Here is a 16,366-nt window from a genome sequence, read left to right on the forward strand (position 1 = left end):
TGGTTCTTGAAACCAAGAAGTCTCCCCTTCCAATGTTCGTCAAGGTTGTCACAGTTTCGAACTCAGAGGCCCGATAGCTATACAGGTTACATGAAGATCCAAGATCCTTTAGAAAACACTTGCAGCACACACTCCCCACCAGAATCCCTAGTGCTATGCAAGCAAACCGCCTCTATCTCATCCTTCGGCTTCCTTGAAGTGGAGGTGGTTGACATGGTAGCACCAGAAGAAGAAGAGTTGTGGTGTTAGAGAGAGAGAGGCATGTTGCTTCAAGAATGAAATGAGAAGGAATGGTTGAATGGGAAACAAGGGGAGAAGAAGTAGTTCAAATGAATGGTGTGGATGAAAGGTGGAGACAGGTCGTGCAACTATGGAAAGCTTCCATTTATGATGCAGCTATGGAAAGCTTGGTGGGAGGGGGGATGGTGGATCAATGGGGAGCAAGGGGAGAAGAAGTAGTTCAAAGGGATGCTATGGATGAAAGAGGGAGACAAGTGGTGCAACTATGGAAAGCTTCCTTATGTGCTACAACTATGGAAAGCTTGGAGGCAGAACAAGAAAGATAAGAAAGAAGAGGTAGAATAGAGGGTTCTGCGGAGAAATATAGATTTTGGTCAAAGAAAATAGTTTTTTGATCATGTATCTGGTTAGGAGAGCTTTTGGAGAGTGAAAAGTGAGGTTTAGAGATTTAAAAAAAAGAAAAAGAAATTGTAGGGTTACTTTATGGGCGCCCATGGAAATGGAGGAAAAGAATCCCCTTCCCCCTTTCCCCCTTCTCTCTCTTACTAGGGGACAAATCTATAATGAGGGGAACAAATAGGCCCCCATGCCCCTACTACCCTACCTTTTGAGAGGGTATACATGTGGCCACCACCCTCTTTCTATTGGTCCATGCTTAATCACCCCTTAAGCTAAAGGGCCCTTTTGGGATTCATATTTTTCCTAATGGAGAGCGTGCTGCGCACCTCCTAGAGCTGATTACTACACCGACACGGCTAGAGAGAAGAGAGGAGAGGAGAGAAGAAGAAAAAAAAGCACTAGGTGCAATCTCCCCCCGTGCAAGAGTGACCGTTTTCCTCTTGCACGTATTTGATTTATAGATTTCTTGAACGGTCAAAGTGAGTACAAACTGGCCGGTCGGTCATAAATGGCCAAAGCTCATAAAGAGCACTTAAATCATAAAATGTACATAAACTGTATATCCTTTCGCTTAGTCCAATGACAGCTGATGCTTTTGCCACCTGTCACCTGCAATAAATAGGTAAATATCAATTCCATTACACTTGCAACGTTTTAATATGCAAGGGGGAAGGCTACATTGAGTATCCCAATGCAAGAATATTTTAAACTTAGTAAGAATGACGTTCCCATGTCTGATGCTGAGAAAGAAAAAATGGCCAAGGTGTCATATTCTTCAACAGTCGGTAATCTTATGTACGCCATGGTAGCCATGAGAATGCACATTGCTTTTGCAGTGGGAATGGTTATCAGATTCATAGAAAATCTTGACAAAAAGAACTAGGAAGCAGTGAGATCATCTTGAGATATCTGAAAGGTATGGAAAACAAGTGCTTACGCTTTGGGAATAGTGATGCATCCATTGTGGGTTACACAGATGCGGATTATGCAGGTTGTGTAGACAGTTGAAGATACACATTTGTCTATGTTTTCCTCTTTGCTCGAGCAACCGTGTCATGGAGATCATGTCTCCAAAATTGTACGTCATCTTCCACCCACACACGCAGAGTATGTGGTAGTTTCTGATACTAGCAAGAAAGATGTGTGGTTAGCTCGTCTAGTGGGAGATCTTGGCATTACTCACTCTAGTGTTGCATTATTGTGATAGTCAGAGTGCAATTGCATTAGTAAAGAACCCTATGTTTCATTCCAAGTCAAAACACCTAGAAGTCCGTTATCATGTGATACACAACATATTGGCTAGCAAGCGCATTGAGCTAGTCGAGGTTAATATGGATGACAACTCTATAGATGCTCTCACAAAGAGCCTACCCTCGGAGCGGTTTGCATATTGCATGGAGATGATGGGTGTAGGGTGAAGCCACTTGTATGCTTCACAGTTGTACAAAATGTACCTACGTAGCCACTTAGTCCATATTGGCCTTCAAGTGGGAGTTTGTTAGGTTTCAGGCCAATCGACCGAACACCCATCACACTAATCATACTAACTTTATCTATTCTTTTGATCATATAGAACAATAAGGAGTAGTGAGGTATTATCCCAATCCTCACTAAGAGCTCTACCAACACTATGTGTCTGCACTCCGCATGCACCGCACACTCTTCAGTAGCTTTTTAGAACATTGTTGCTTCTCATTCCAACGATGAACATTTTTGAAATGTTACATCAAGGGAAACATTCTATGCCATGGAAGGCGTGGTGTTTGAGATGCTTAACATAGGCAAAGACAGGAGGTGATTCCCGTAGCGGCCTCAAGCGACTTCAATGAACCAAGATCAAATCATGGCTATGGAAAGTGGATTGGCCAACACCCAACTAGCAGCCTATGCACGACAGGAGTTCTCAAGGAAACCGTCAATTTGTTTGGCTTGCGATTGTGAATCCAAAAGAAAATGTATGAGTTCGTTACAGGACAGAGGCAAAGGCACGCTTGATGAGGATGATAGAACTAGTGCTCAATTAGTTGTCTTGGTACCCACGAGGTTCAAGAGCTATTGTTATAAATGCGAGAAGATGCTTTGTTTGGATCGGGAATGCAAAGCCAATGGAAAAATTAGGAACTCATCAGAGGGCAAAGGCAAAGGCAAGTTGTTTTGAGATAAAGGTAATAAAGAATTGATAGAGTAGATCGGCATGGCATATGTGGTGGCGACCACAATGACAACGATAATAAATTTCTAGTTAGGTTATCACAACATGCTTCAAAGAGAGAGAGAGAGAGAGAGAGAGAGAGAGAGAGAGAGAGGCTTGTGAGTGGGAGAGAGGGGCAAAATGAAGCTCCCTACAAATGATTTGGATCCATATGTTGAAGTTCAAGTTATCGGCATTTGAACACGTGGATCGGAGTTCAATGCACATGCATCTGGAGAGGAACCAACTTTACCTATCTAAAACACTATGGGTAAGTGCACCAATCCATTGTTGTTGGCTAGATTATGGACATAGTCTGTTTTAAACTTCATTGCCTAGGAAAGTTTGGACATGATGTGTTCACAGTTCATGAATGGGGATTCTTGGATGTAGTGTGTTCTACAGTATGAGGCAACTGATGCTCAAGATGACATTCTTGTAAGGTAAAAAATTGGAGGTAGCATAACCGAGGTGTACCCAATTGGAGGCTTCCTTTGGGGTGTCTATGGTAGCTTCTTCATCGAGTTGGTCTCACTATTTATGTCCAATATGAGCTGCAGTTTAATAGCATCTTAAGTGAATAGCCCTATGTGATCCCAATATTTATTTTGGCTTTAGGTATTTACTTTACTTATTTGTCAAATCTTGGGTAGGTCAATTTGCTAAGGTGACTATATAAGCACACCTAGCCCCCATTGTATAGATAATCAATTTCATTGCTAAGGTTGGTTGGTTCAGAAGTCTTCTCTCCTGCTTCCGCATCATCGACTATGGTAGAACCGCCGGCCAATGGAGATGGAGAGAGAGAGAGAGAGAGCGAGAGAGAGAGAGAGAGAGAGAGAGAGAGAGAGAGAGAGAGAGAGATTTCACACTAACAATAGAGGGGAGAGAGGTAGGAGAATCTCCCCAGATTCTCTTTACAAGGGCATTTAACAGATCAAACTTGTGCATTTCTTGCGCATGCGATGGTTTCTGTGTGTGACATCCCGAAATCACACTCCGTTTAACTGTTACCATCCGATCATTGCTACCCAGCATGCAGTGAGGAGCTGCTGTGAGTTCATGGCGCGGAGGAGTACATACAATCCACCTTGAGCCGTTGGCACCCTGTGATCATGGAGAAGACTGGAGGCAATGATTGCTGCACGGGCTATTCCATCAGCAGGATATTCTACAGGTTTTCATGATTCACAATGGTAGTACCCTCAAGTCGCCAAATGATGCTACTCTTGTGAACCTTCTCAAATCTCTTTCCAAGCAAAAAGATCTCTGCAGTGCTGCCAAAGTGCATGCAGATATCCTCCAATGCGGTTTGCATACACAAAATGTTTTCATTGGCACTGCTCTAGTGAGTTTGTATGCCAAATGTGGCGCATTCTCAAGGGCACAACAAGTATTTGATGACCTTCCTTTGCCAAACATCGTCACTTGGAATGCTTTAATTGTAGGGTATGCCCAACATGGGCACATTCTGAAGGCTTTTGCTTGTTTTGAACAAGTAAAATCCAAAGGCATTTCTCCTGATGGAGTCACATATCTTTGCATTTTGAAAGCTTGTTGCAGCGGGGACCGAATTGACAAGGGCATAGAAATACATAAACAGATAGCTGAAAACGGATGGCTGAGAAAGAGTACGATGCTTGGAAGTGCAGTGGTGGATATGTACGCCAAGTGTGGTGCTCTTATAAAGGCGCAACAGGTGTTTGATGAGCTTCCTTTCCGAAATGTAGTCTCTTGGACGGGGCTTATTGCAGGATATGTCCAACATGGGAGTAGCCAAAAAGCTGTTGATTGTTTTGAACGCATGCAAGATGAGGGCCTCTCTCCAAATTCATTTACATTTGCTTGCGTCCTAAAAGCGTGTGCAGAAACTGGAGCAGTTGAAAGGGGTAAAGAGATACATGACGAGATTGTCAGGAAAGATTTGCTCAAAAAGGATGTGGTGCTTGCCACTGCATTGGTGGACATGTATGCCAAATGTGGCGCACTCAACAGGGCTAGATTAGTGTTTGATGAGCTTCCTCTCCGCGATAGAGCCTTGTGGAATGTGCTTATAACAGGGTATTGCGAGCATGGGTGTGGCAAGCAAGCACTGGACATTTTCAACCAGATGAAAAATGAAGGCCTTTCTCCTGATGCAGTAACCTACTATTGGGCCTTGAAAGCCTGCGGCACCATAAGAGCAGCAGAAAAGGGAAGAGAGATACACGACACCATCGCCAAGGGACCATGGGGAAAACACAGTGCTGTCCGCATGGCATTGGTGGACATGTATGCCAAGTGTGGTCTGCTTGTTAAGGCAGAGCAAGTGTTTGACGAGCTTCCAACTCGGGACGCAAGCTTATGGAATGCACTCATTACCGGGTACTGTGAACTTGGCCGTTATGAAGAGGCGCTTGAACGTTATGAACAAATGAAATGTGAGGGCCTGTCTCCAGATACAGTGACCTTTGCCTGCATATTAAAAGCATGCTGCAGCATAGGAGCAGCTGAAAAGGGCGAGGAGTTATATGCACAAATTGTTGAAGAGGGACTCCTTAGAGAGGTTAGTGTGCTTGGTAGTGCTTTGGTGGGCATGTTTTCCAACTTTGGGGCATTTGACAGGGCAGAAGACGTTCTTAACAAGCTGCCTGTTCGGGATGTAGCCTCCTGGACTGCCCTTATTACAGGTTATTGTCAACATGGGCATGGCGAGGAAGCAATTGACTGTTTTGAAAAAATGAAACATGAGGGTTGCTCTCCTGATGCTGTCACCTTTGTTTGCATATTGAAAGCATGTGGAAGAACTGGAGCAATCGAGAAGGGCAAAGAAGTTCACGCAGAGGTTGCCAGGGAAGGTTTGCTGGCAAAGGTTAGGGTGCTTGGGAATGCATTGGTGGATATGTATGCAAAATGTGGTGCACTTGTAAAGGCAAAAGAAGTGTTTGACAAACTTCTCTTTCCAGACAAAGTTTCCTGGACTGCTTTAATAGGAGGATTTTGCCAACATGGACATGGTGAGGAGGCACTTTGCTACTTTGAGAAAATGAAAGGGGAGGCTCTCACTCCAGATACAGTCACATTTGCTTGCATACTAAAAGCATGCAGCTCCATAGGAGCTGCTGATAAGGGCAAAATGTATTTTGAAAGTATGAGCTCTACATATGGCATCATCCCTGCAATGGAGCACCACACTTGTATGGTGGATCTTTTTGGCCGGGCAGGTCACCTTGACAAGGCAGTGGCCGTTATTGAGAGGATGGAAGTTCCCCATTTAGGATGGTCAGCTTTAATAAGTGCTTGCCGGAAGCGGGGAAATGTAAAGCTAGGAAGTTTGGCTTTTGAACATGCTGTAAGTCCAGATGAAACTTTTGGTGGTACATAGTTCATATAGACTGGGTAAAATCACAATTCACGCTCCTATGCTAGGATCTTGGGGTTGCCTCAGCCTAACTCTTTGCAGTAAGACCTCTGGTAAAGATATCTGCAGCCATCTGATCACTGAGATACTGCTCAGTCATGATTGTGCCTTTCTTTACTTCATATTGTACATAGTAAAAGATTGACACTCGGAGTGGTGAGCCTATGATTGTTCACGTGTTGGAAATGGGGAGAAAAGATTGACGTGAGCCTGTGAATGTTAATGTGTTGGAAATGAGGAGTATTTGATCTTACAATGGGGTAGTATAGCTTTCGTTTTACAGTATTAACTTCATCTGTACTAGCAACCGTACTTGTTGAGGTATGGGCAAGCATCTATCCATCTGTGGCTCCTCTGCATCTCTAGAAGGCTATCAATTGCCATCAGCCCCAATTTGTGGTCAATTTGAATTGAGAATGAGCTCAAGTGTGCTATCTGCTTTTGTGCTTTTCGCGGCCTGCAAATGAATTTGGCCCATTAGAGCTTAATTTGTAATGATCTATCGATCAAGGGGATAGTCTCATATGGTGGCCTCTTGCCCCCATAGTCTTGCTGTCATGGGCATAATGTCTTGTGGGTCTTGATTATACCTCTGTTGTGAGTCAACTCTTTGCTACATTTGTTCTAATCGGGATGATTCAATGAATCTGCCTTCTCAACGTGCCTGCTGTATGCATTGTGAGCTATGGTAGAAATCTCTCCACCTCCTGGTCCCTGCAACAGATTATGCAAGCTGTCCAGGGTCGGTGGTCTGCAGGTTACATCTGTACCCTTGATCGCTCATTCTCAAGGTCACTGAGCAACCAGTGGTTTAAGAGATCAATAGATTTGAACCATAGTGACCAGAAAACCTGAAAGGCCATTTTCAGACAGATTAATGTCAAAATTGGCAGTTGTGACAAATGGCCGTCTCTCATTGCTGTGCCAGTTCTCGCTCCTTATCACCTTATACAATTGAATATGATGCTGTAGTCACATTGGTGCATGAACACCTTGACTCTGAAATGCTAGAAAGCAGATTTTTTGGAATATCATATGAAAGGATGCCGATTGTTTTTCAAAAAAACAGGGAATCCTTGTGTATGTAGATATTGTAGATAAAGATGACTTCGCTCCGTCTTGCTCGACTAATTTTGTAGAGACAGGCATTGTAGGTATGCACAACTTGCTCCCTCATTGTTTACCCCTTGGAAAAAATAGTAGGCACCAAGGACCATGTCAAGAGGAGCAGAAGAGGAAAAACAAAGCTGATGTGGCAATCCCTACTGTGCTGATGTGGCAGCCTTTCATTTCTGGCAGAAAATTCGGAACCTGACATGGCAGTCCTAGGCAATGGGAAAGCATATGTGGGTGTCAGTTATTTGAGCTGTTGCTTTTGGACAGCACCCCTTATGGATGGAATGACGATGAGTTGGATGACTAACTTGAAGAATTTTTTAATTGAGGATCCAGAGCTTGTAGATATCCGATAGGTTTGCAAGTTAGTACTTGTGCTAAGTGCCTTATGAAATATCAAAGAATCCTACATATGTGAAATTTTTGGAGTACTCAATCTCAGAATTTTACAAGATTTGGCAAAAGGTTGCCAACCCTCTTAAGTCGGCAACGAAAGTAAAAGCAAAGCTGAAATATGATATGAAGGCTTCTCTTTCGACAATAGAGGCTCGCAAAAGACGAAAGTCAGAGTCTTTCCTAGCTGTCTTGGTTGACAATCAACTTTTGATGACTTGGCAAAGAAGGGGTCAAAAAGGAAACACCGACGTTTTCATTTTGAGGAGGACTCAAGTTCTCCTTCTTCCTCTTCTTCTTCTTCTTCTAGTTCCAATGAAAACGAACGACGGAAGTCGAGAAAATGAAAATACGGGAAAAATAGATCCATGAAAGAACTGCAAGAAATAGACACAAGATTGTCGATCTTGGTACTTTATGATTATGCTAAAAAGATATAACCAATAGAGACTTCTTGTAACAAACTTGGACACTCCAAGTCAATATTCTATCGTGACAAAGCAGAGATTCACTTCAAAACAGTTCACAATCATCACACTTGATTCGACACGGCCTGGCGAAGTTCCGTGCCTAGAGATATTGGCCCCAAAGACTGGCGCCCCTTTCTTTCTTTTTGTATTAATCTGTGTTCAAAGTACAAGAGAGTGGGAGGGTGCTCACTCTCAAACTTTGCGTCTAGATGCTCTGAGAAGTGAGGCCCTGTCCACTTATTTATTGGTTACAAGGGATGCCCAAAAGCAAAGCCCCAAAAGCTTCTCAACTCAATAGCAATAAGTTTCAAAAGCAAATGGGCATCAAAATCTGCACAAAGCTGTCAGCACAATTTTTGACAGTTCCGTACGACAGTCAGCTTGTTTGCGGAGATCCGTTCAGCCAACGTGATCTGCGGAAATCCGTACGCCAGTCACGTCAGTAGTTGCTTTATTTTAATTTCTTGTGTCCCCGGGGTCCCTTCGTCACTTGGCCATAAGTTGGGATAACTTATAGGGTTGCCACGTCACCGGTTTGTGACATACCCCCCTCTTGAAAGAATTGTAATCGCCCTCGATTACGCCTACAAAACAGACAGAGGCCATAAAATGTCTTAGCAGACACTGACTGTTAGTATCGACGCACTAGGAACAACACATTTGGCACATGTACCAATTGATAGTCACATAACAAGACATCACAGGACATCACTTGACACAAATCACATTCAAATATCATTCCAAATCTCAGACCATGATTAATTGGCAACGTATTTAGCAACCGCATCTAGATCCAGTCGGGACCTCAAAGATGCCCGATTAACTAATCCATATTGCAATCATGTCCATAGAGATTTATGAGACCGAAATGTTGCAGTCATTTCGTCTATTAGTTCCTGCACTCAAACAAGTCAAGTACAAATCAATCAGTTTCATTTTTGAGAATTCCAGTTCATAAAGTCATACAACAAAATACTATCAGCTCAGCAGTATCCCTGAAATCCAAAGGGACATACCTGACTTTATATCAAATCAAAATATCGGGGCAATCAGTCGACAAAGAAGTGGAGTGACTCCCCTCTTGTGCATACCCACTGCACTAGATTCGCCCATGTTGAAATCGGGGTTTTGTTGGAGTAGACTTATGCTAAACCGAATGCTTCCAAGTAAAGGTTCACAATCTGAAGAGTATCTGTCAGGTCCTCCTCCTCCATCCACTTCGCATCCAATGCGGGATAGTTCTTGAATTTAACCAAGAACCGGCCTATCGCTTTACCTTTTATCTTTCTATCTTTATGTGCTAGTATTTGTTCTGGAACGAGTATCTCCTCGCTTTCCTCCACTTTGGGTTGCTCATATGGCTCCCCATCATCGGGCACATCGCCTTTAAAAGGCTTCAAGAGACTCACATGAAAAGCATTGTGATCTCCAAGTATTGGGCAGCTTCAGACCAAAGGAGACATCATGTATCTTTTCTTTTCTCTGGAAAGGTCCATAGTATCTCATGCTAAGCTTTGGAAAGAGCCGTTCCTTTTTCTTTTTCTTTATCAGGCGTTCCTTAAAACGTAACAACACCCAATCGTTCTCCTTTAATTTCAAATCGCGATGGTGTCGATCTGCTGCCTTTTTGTGTCTTTCCTGAGATTTCTCTAAAGCCTCCCGGACCTTGGCAAAAGCAGCGCCAAGTCCCTCGTGTACTGGTCGGCTTCAAAAATCTTATCTTTTGTGCTTAAGAAGGGTGGAACCTTCGGAGCACCTTCAATAATCTCAAATGGCGCCTTCCCCGTCAAAGAGTGAATCGTGTTATTATAGGCAAATTCCACCAAAGGTAAAAACCTTTCCCATTGAGTCTTCTGACCTGAAATGTAAGACTTCAACAAATCCAGTACGACTGAATTTGCAATCTCAGATTGCCAATCTGTTTGCGGATGGAAAGATGACGAGAACTGCAACCGTGTGCCAATGTTCTCCCAAATAGCCTCCCAAAAAAAACTCGTGAATCGGGAATCTCTGTCAGAGACAATTGTCTCAGGTATGCCATGTAATCTGAATATCTGGGCAACGAACAGCCTCGCTAAGTGATCCGGCTTGATTGTTTTCTTCACTGCAATGAAATGAGCTTGCTTGCTAAATCTATCGATAACAATCTAGATATCATCGTGCCCACTTTGTGTCTTCGAAAGATAAAAAAATGAAATCCATAGCAATACTTTCCAAGCGGTGGGTGGGAATGGGTAAAGGTTGTAACAATCCCTATGCTTTATGCCTGTCAAATTTGACCTTCTGGTATACCAAGCATCTGCATACAAAATCGTCCACGTCCTTCTCGAGTCTCGGCCTTTACCCATTTCCAAGGGCGGATGGGAATGGGTAAAGGTTGTAACAATCCCTGTGATTTATGCCTATCAAACTTGACCTTCTGGCATACAAAGCATCTGCGTACAAAATCGTCCACGTCCTTCTTGAGTCTCGGCCAAAAGAAGTATCTCTCTACACCTTTCAAGATGGTATCAATGCCGCGGTGACCCGTAAATGGTGGACAATGGCATTCGGTTAGAACCTTTTTCCTCAACGGCTGTGTAATGCACAACATCGTTTTCTTCATCAAATAGCCATCCGGAATGGAATATCTTGCTACTACCTTCCTATTTTGTATTTGACGGAATACATCTACAAAATCTAGATCTTTGGCGTACTGATCGACCATATCTTCAAAGCTTCTATGATGTATCACGGAAATAGCCAAGACCAATGGCTTTCGGGACAAAGCATCTGCCACCAAGTTCTTTTTTCCCTGCACATGGACAATCTGGAAGTGAAAATGTGACAAGATGTTCGCCCACTGCATCTGCTTTTCCGATAGCTGCTTCTGTGACAAGAAGTAGCGTAAACTCTGATATTATGTGAAACCGTAAAATCGGCTCCTAGTAGGTAATGTCGCCACTGAAGAAGAGCATGGATAACCGCCAAAAGCTCTTTCTCATAAATCTGTGTTGTCAATTCCGGCCTTGAAAACAATCGGCTCTCATAGGCAATGACATGGCCTTCTTGCATTAAGACCGCACCCAGACTACGACCATAAGCATCACAATATACTTTGAATGACTTTTGTAAATCCGACAAAGTCAACACTGGTCCCGTAGTCAATTTCTCTTTCAATGTGTGAAAGGCACTCACCTATGTGGGTCCCCATGAGAAAGGGACTCCTTTTTGTGTCAAGATATGCAAAGGGGAAGCAACCTCTGCAAACTTTCTAATGAATCCGCCGGGAGTAAGAGCATAAGCCCAAGAAGCTTCTAACTTCATGGACATTCTTCAAATTGGGCCAATCACGTATAGTCCATAGAAACAGGGGACGGGGGACGCGGCCCATTTATGCGGGGACGGGACGGGGGACGCAGGGACGGAGACGGGGACCCATTTTTGGGATGTGGGGACGTCCCTCACAGGGGACGGGTAAGGGGACAGGTTCCGGGACGCGGGTCCCCGGTGACCAACTCGGATGGGACGCAGGAAGGGGGCGGGCTGTAGCCATTGGGGGGCGGGATATTCAAAATTCAAACATTGTTTAAGCGCCCACCCTTTGGGGGGTTTTTCAAATTTCAAATTTCAAAATCACACTTTTGGGGGGCCTTTCAAATATCAAAATTCAAAGTTCAAACCCCCATTTTGGGGGGAGCTCTTTCTACTTAAGAGCACCCAGCTTCCAAGCCTCAAGGCTCATAGCCTCATAGTATCTACTATCATACCCAAACCTCAAGGCTCAAGGCCACTTCCTTGAAGACTTGAAGTTCCCATCGAAGTTCCTCTCTCTCTCTCTCTCTCTCTCTCTCTCTCTCTCCCCCCCCCCCCCCCCCCCCCCATCCTCCTAATCCTCTTTCCTTCTCTTCAACCCTTCTCTAATATCTATCATCAATGGCATCTCAAGATGGATCCCAAGCTTCTCTAAGCCCTCCTCCTTCTCCTTCCTCCGGCCCCGCCACCGCTTCTCAACCCCCTTCCTCTGCCGACTTCACATAGATATGGTGGAATGAGGTGATTGCTCCCAAGTCTGGTGTTGGAGGTGGAAGCAAGTCGTGGAAGTGCCTCCGTTGTGGCTACGAGCGCAATGGTTCCGTGAGGAAGTTGCGCGCCCACTTCCTTCACGAAAAAGGACATCAAGTTCAATTTTGCCCGCAAACCGGCTTGGAAGAGGAGAAGCAAAAGCTCCTAAACCTTTAGAAGACTCTTGCGGATATAAAAGAAGCCAAGAACAATCGTACCAAGCGTCGCACGGTGAATTCGAGGGAGATGGACACAACGGCTTTCATCTGAGTATCGGCATCCCCTTCTTCGACATCATTTTGTGCATCAACCAGCACCGACGGTGACCGCCCACCTCCACTCTCTACCAACCCTTCATCGTCGTCTGTCCCTCATTTTCGTCCACCTAAGCGGCAAGAAACTCTTGGAGATAGTTGGAAACCGGCCTTGAAAGGGGAGGTAGATGTCGCTGTAGCAAGATTTTTCTACCACGACCATATTGCTTTCAATGGAGCGCGGTAAGCCAAGCTAAGCTTTAATCTTTAGTTTATACAATGTATATCACTCAAGTCTCATTTACACTTTTTTTTTACATTAAAAGATCTGCATATTTTAAAGAAATGGCACGGAAGATCGGAGAGTTTGGACCCACATATGTCCCTCCCTCTTCGGAGAGCTTGCGCACCACTCTTCTTGACAGGGAGAAAATCATGGTGGAGGCAGCATGTGCATCCACAAGGGCTTCATGGAAGAAGAATGGGGTATCCCTCATTGTGGATGGGTAGAGTGATACCCGTCGCCGCTCCATTCATGGCGTGGTGGCATATTCTTGGGGGGAGATGTATTTCATTGACTCCCATGATGCATCGGAGACCGGGAAGAGTGCACAAGTACTTGCATCGGAGTGGGCGCTTACCATTGAGAAGGTGGGAAAGCATGATGTCATTGCCATCGTCACCGATGGAGAAAATAGCAATCGTGCCACCGGAGCCATCATCGAATCGCTTTATCCACAAACCACGGTCACATATTGCATGGCTCATTGCCTCAACAATCTTCTCAAAGATATAGGTGCCTTGGAATGGATTTCCCCCGTCATAGAGCATGCGAATTCAATGGTGACTTTTGTCAATAATCATCAAAAGATAACCATTAAGTGTTAACCAATCTTATTTCAATTCGAATCTAATTTCAATATGGAAGGCCAATTCTCGTTTTGAATGTTGACACTTGATTTTTCTAAATAAGTGAGGGCTAAATTTTCAAATAGGTCAAAGCTAGCTCTTCTCAAATACTCGGAGACTCGCTTCGCCTACAACTTCATTATGTTCCATCGATTGAGTTCATGTAGTAGGGCATTGAGGGGACTCTTCATTAGTGATGAGTTCTTGGCAATGCCCGAGTCAAAAAGTGTCAACGTAGTGGCATGCCGAGCACGGGCCGACATGCCGGAATGGTGGGAGGAAGTAAAGACAATCTCCAAAATGGTGAAGCCTATCATCCACCTCTTGCGGGTTTTGGATTCCATGAAGCCTTGCATCGGCAAGATATATGAGGCCATGGACACCATGATCGACTCTCTTGAAAAACTTGTGACCGACCCCGATAGGTATTCACATCGCACTAGTCACTTTTAAGTTTTCCCTATGCTTTACAAGTTTACTCGCTTGAGTTTTAACTTTGTTTTGAATCTTCATAACGCAAGTACGAGGAGATCCAAGAATTGCGTATGTCAAGGTGGAATGCCTACCATTCTCCTCTTCATGCGGCCGCTTATGTAACGATCCACAATTCCAACAAGGGAACCAATGGAAGGACAAAGAGGTGATGAATGGTTGGCAAACCATCCTTGCACGCCTTGTGTCCGACCCAAAGGAAAGGACCGAGATTTCGAGGCAAATCAATGTCTACAGGAATGGAAAGGGAGAAATTTGTCACATGCCCGATGCACAAGCGTCTCGCTTTGAGATGGGGAGTGCTCTTTGGTGGGAGGACTTTGAGGGGGGATTGGGCGGTTCATGTAGCATCAAAGAAGAGGAATCGTCTTGATATGCAGAGAGCCAATGATCTCATATATGTCTCATCAAATTTGAAGATGCTTTCCAAGTCAGACCAAAGTGATGATTTTGCGGAGTGGGCACATGCTGAGGATGATCCTATCCCAGAGACACAGATAGATGTAGAGGTGCCAGAGGCAGAGATTAAGACAACACCACTTGAGGATGATTTTTTGGATCAAATGGACTATGCAGAGCCAATTGACATTCAGTTGGCACCATGGGCCAACATGTAGAGTCTAGAGTCTAGACCTCTCGAGTCTCGAGTCTTGACTCTTGACTCGAGTCCTTCCCTTTTTGACTCCCATTTATGCTCTACTTATCCACTCTTTACTTGTACATCATTATGTTTTGCCCCTTGGCGAGGATGATCAATGCTTGATCACCACACCAATGGTGTACTGTGTCGCGCACACCGCACGCCCTTTGTTATATTTTGGTGTTATGTAATATGAATGCAAAAACCACTTTTTCTTTGCAATCTTGTGCTCTTAGTGTTCACTATTGTCTCAGTATTAAATTTGCAAAGAATTAGTGTTTTTTAAAGCGCTTCCCCTGTCGCATCCCCCGTCCCCTGTTTTACCACGTCCCCATCCCCGGGACCCGCCACGTCCCCGAGACCCGTCTCCGTCCCCATGTGACTATGGTATAGTCTCAATCTTGGTCGGGTCCATCTGCACTCCTGCTGCTGCTGAGACGATGTGTCCCAAAAAGTGTATCTCTGATAAGAAAAATTCACTTTTCTTTGCATTGATCACTAGCTTGTCATCCCGCAATGCCTGAAAGACTTGTAGCAGATGTTCTCTATGTTCTGCCTCATCCTTGGAGAAGACAATAATGTCATCAAAGAAAGTGCCATCAAAAGATCTGTACTCTCTGAAAATCATGTCCATCATTTGGTTAAAGGTCGCTGGAGCATTAGTAAGGCCAAAAGGCATCACCAAAAATTCAAATAAACTGAAGGTCGTCCGAAAAGTTGTCTTATAGACATCTCCCGGCACGATTCGGATCTGATGATATCCGCTCTTCAAATCGGTCCTTCTGAAACAAGAGGATACCTGTAGCCGGTCTAGAATATCAACGATCCTCGGAATTGGAAATCTGTTCTTGATGGTGACTTTATTGAGAGCTCTATAATCGATGCACATTCTCCAAGATCCGTCTTTCTTTAAAACCAACAACACTGGAGAGCAGTAAGGTGAAGTACTTGGCTAAATAAGACCCTTTTCCAAGAGGTCTTTCACTTGGTTCATAATCTCTTCATTCTGGGCTTGGCTCACACGGTAAGGTGGCTGGTTCGGTGGTGTGCTTCCAGGTATCAGATCAATGGTATGATCCTCGGGACAAGCTAGTGGCAACTCGCCTGGCAGGCCCTCAGAAAAGCAATTTGCATGTGTGTGGAGAAAATCTTGGCGTTCTTCATCAAGTTCAGACATATTTATCCTATGGTCATCATTCAACTCTTTCAAAAAGATCGAGTAAACAAACAGACTGGATTTTATTAATTTCAAAACGGCCGAAGCTGATACAATAGGGGTAGACTCACCCTTCAGTTTCACATCAAGTACAATGTTTCGGCCCTTTTCAGTAGCCAATAGTCACTTTCTTCGCCCGATTATCGACCATGGCATTGTTCTTATGGTACCAAGGGACTCCCAGGAGGACATCACAACCTTCCAAGGGCATTATGTAGAAGTCCTCGTACCCCAAATACCCTTGACAATGCAACCAAAGTTTGCCAATGACAGGTGTAATGGCCACGTCCCTGCCAGGTGCCGCTAGAACTACCTTTGCTTGTGGTCCTATCCGATCGGGTGTAATCTCGAGCCCGACCGCCAATTCAGGTGAAATGAAGTTGGCCTTGGCTTCTTCATCAAAGAAAATCAGGGCTTCTTGATCTTTCACTTTGCCCTAAGCTTGACAAAGTTCTGTACTTTCATCAATCGTGCTTGGGTCAGTACCCATGCAGTCTGGAACTAGTCATGCTTTCATCTTGCCTTTTCGCCCACGTGCCTCAGCTGCTTTCGAACTCTCTGGCCTGTCTTCATTCTGTTCTTTTTGTGCCTTTTTTAGGACA

General features: G+C 44.3%; 2 protein-coding genes across 2 annotated transcripts; both read left to right on the plus strand.

The window, feature by feature from the left end:
* The first annotated feature begins 3,752 nt into the window (after window positions 1-3,752).
* LOC147420644 (pentatricopeptide repeat-containing protein At3g09040, mitochondrial-like) lies at window positions 3,753-7,889 on the plus strand. Its single transcript, XM_086504353.1, has one exon. It carries the CDS (start codon window positions 4,014-4,016, stop codon window positions 6,192-6,194), a length of 2,181 nt encoding a protein of 726 aa, XP_086360479.1. The 5' UTR covers window positions 3,753-4,013; the 3' UTR covers window positions 6,195-7,889.
* Window positions 7,890-13,071: 5,182 nt separating this feature from the next.
* LOC147420645 (uncharacterized) lies at window positions 13,072-13,869 on the plus strand. The gene is made up of 2 exons (XM_086504564.1): window positions 13,072-13,388; window positions 13,503-13,869. The coding sequence occupies exons 1-2, from the start codon at window positions 13,072-13,074 to the stop codon at window positions 13,867-13,869; spliced, it is 684 nt and encodes a 227-aa protein (XP_086360690.1).
* Window positions 13,870-16,366: the final 2,497 nt, after the last annotated feature.

The sequence above is a fragment of the Adiantum capillus-veneris genome, chromosome 28, assembly GCF_014529385.1.
Source record: "Adiantum capillus-veneris isolate H3 chromosome 28, ASM1452938v2, whole genome shotgun sequence".
Classification (NCBI taxonomy): Eukaryota; Viridiplantae; Streptophyta; class Polypodiopsida; order Polypodiales; family Pteridaceae; genus Adiantum; species Adiantum capillus-veneris.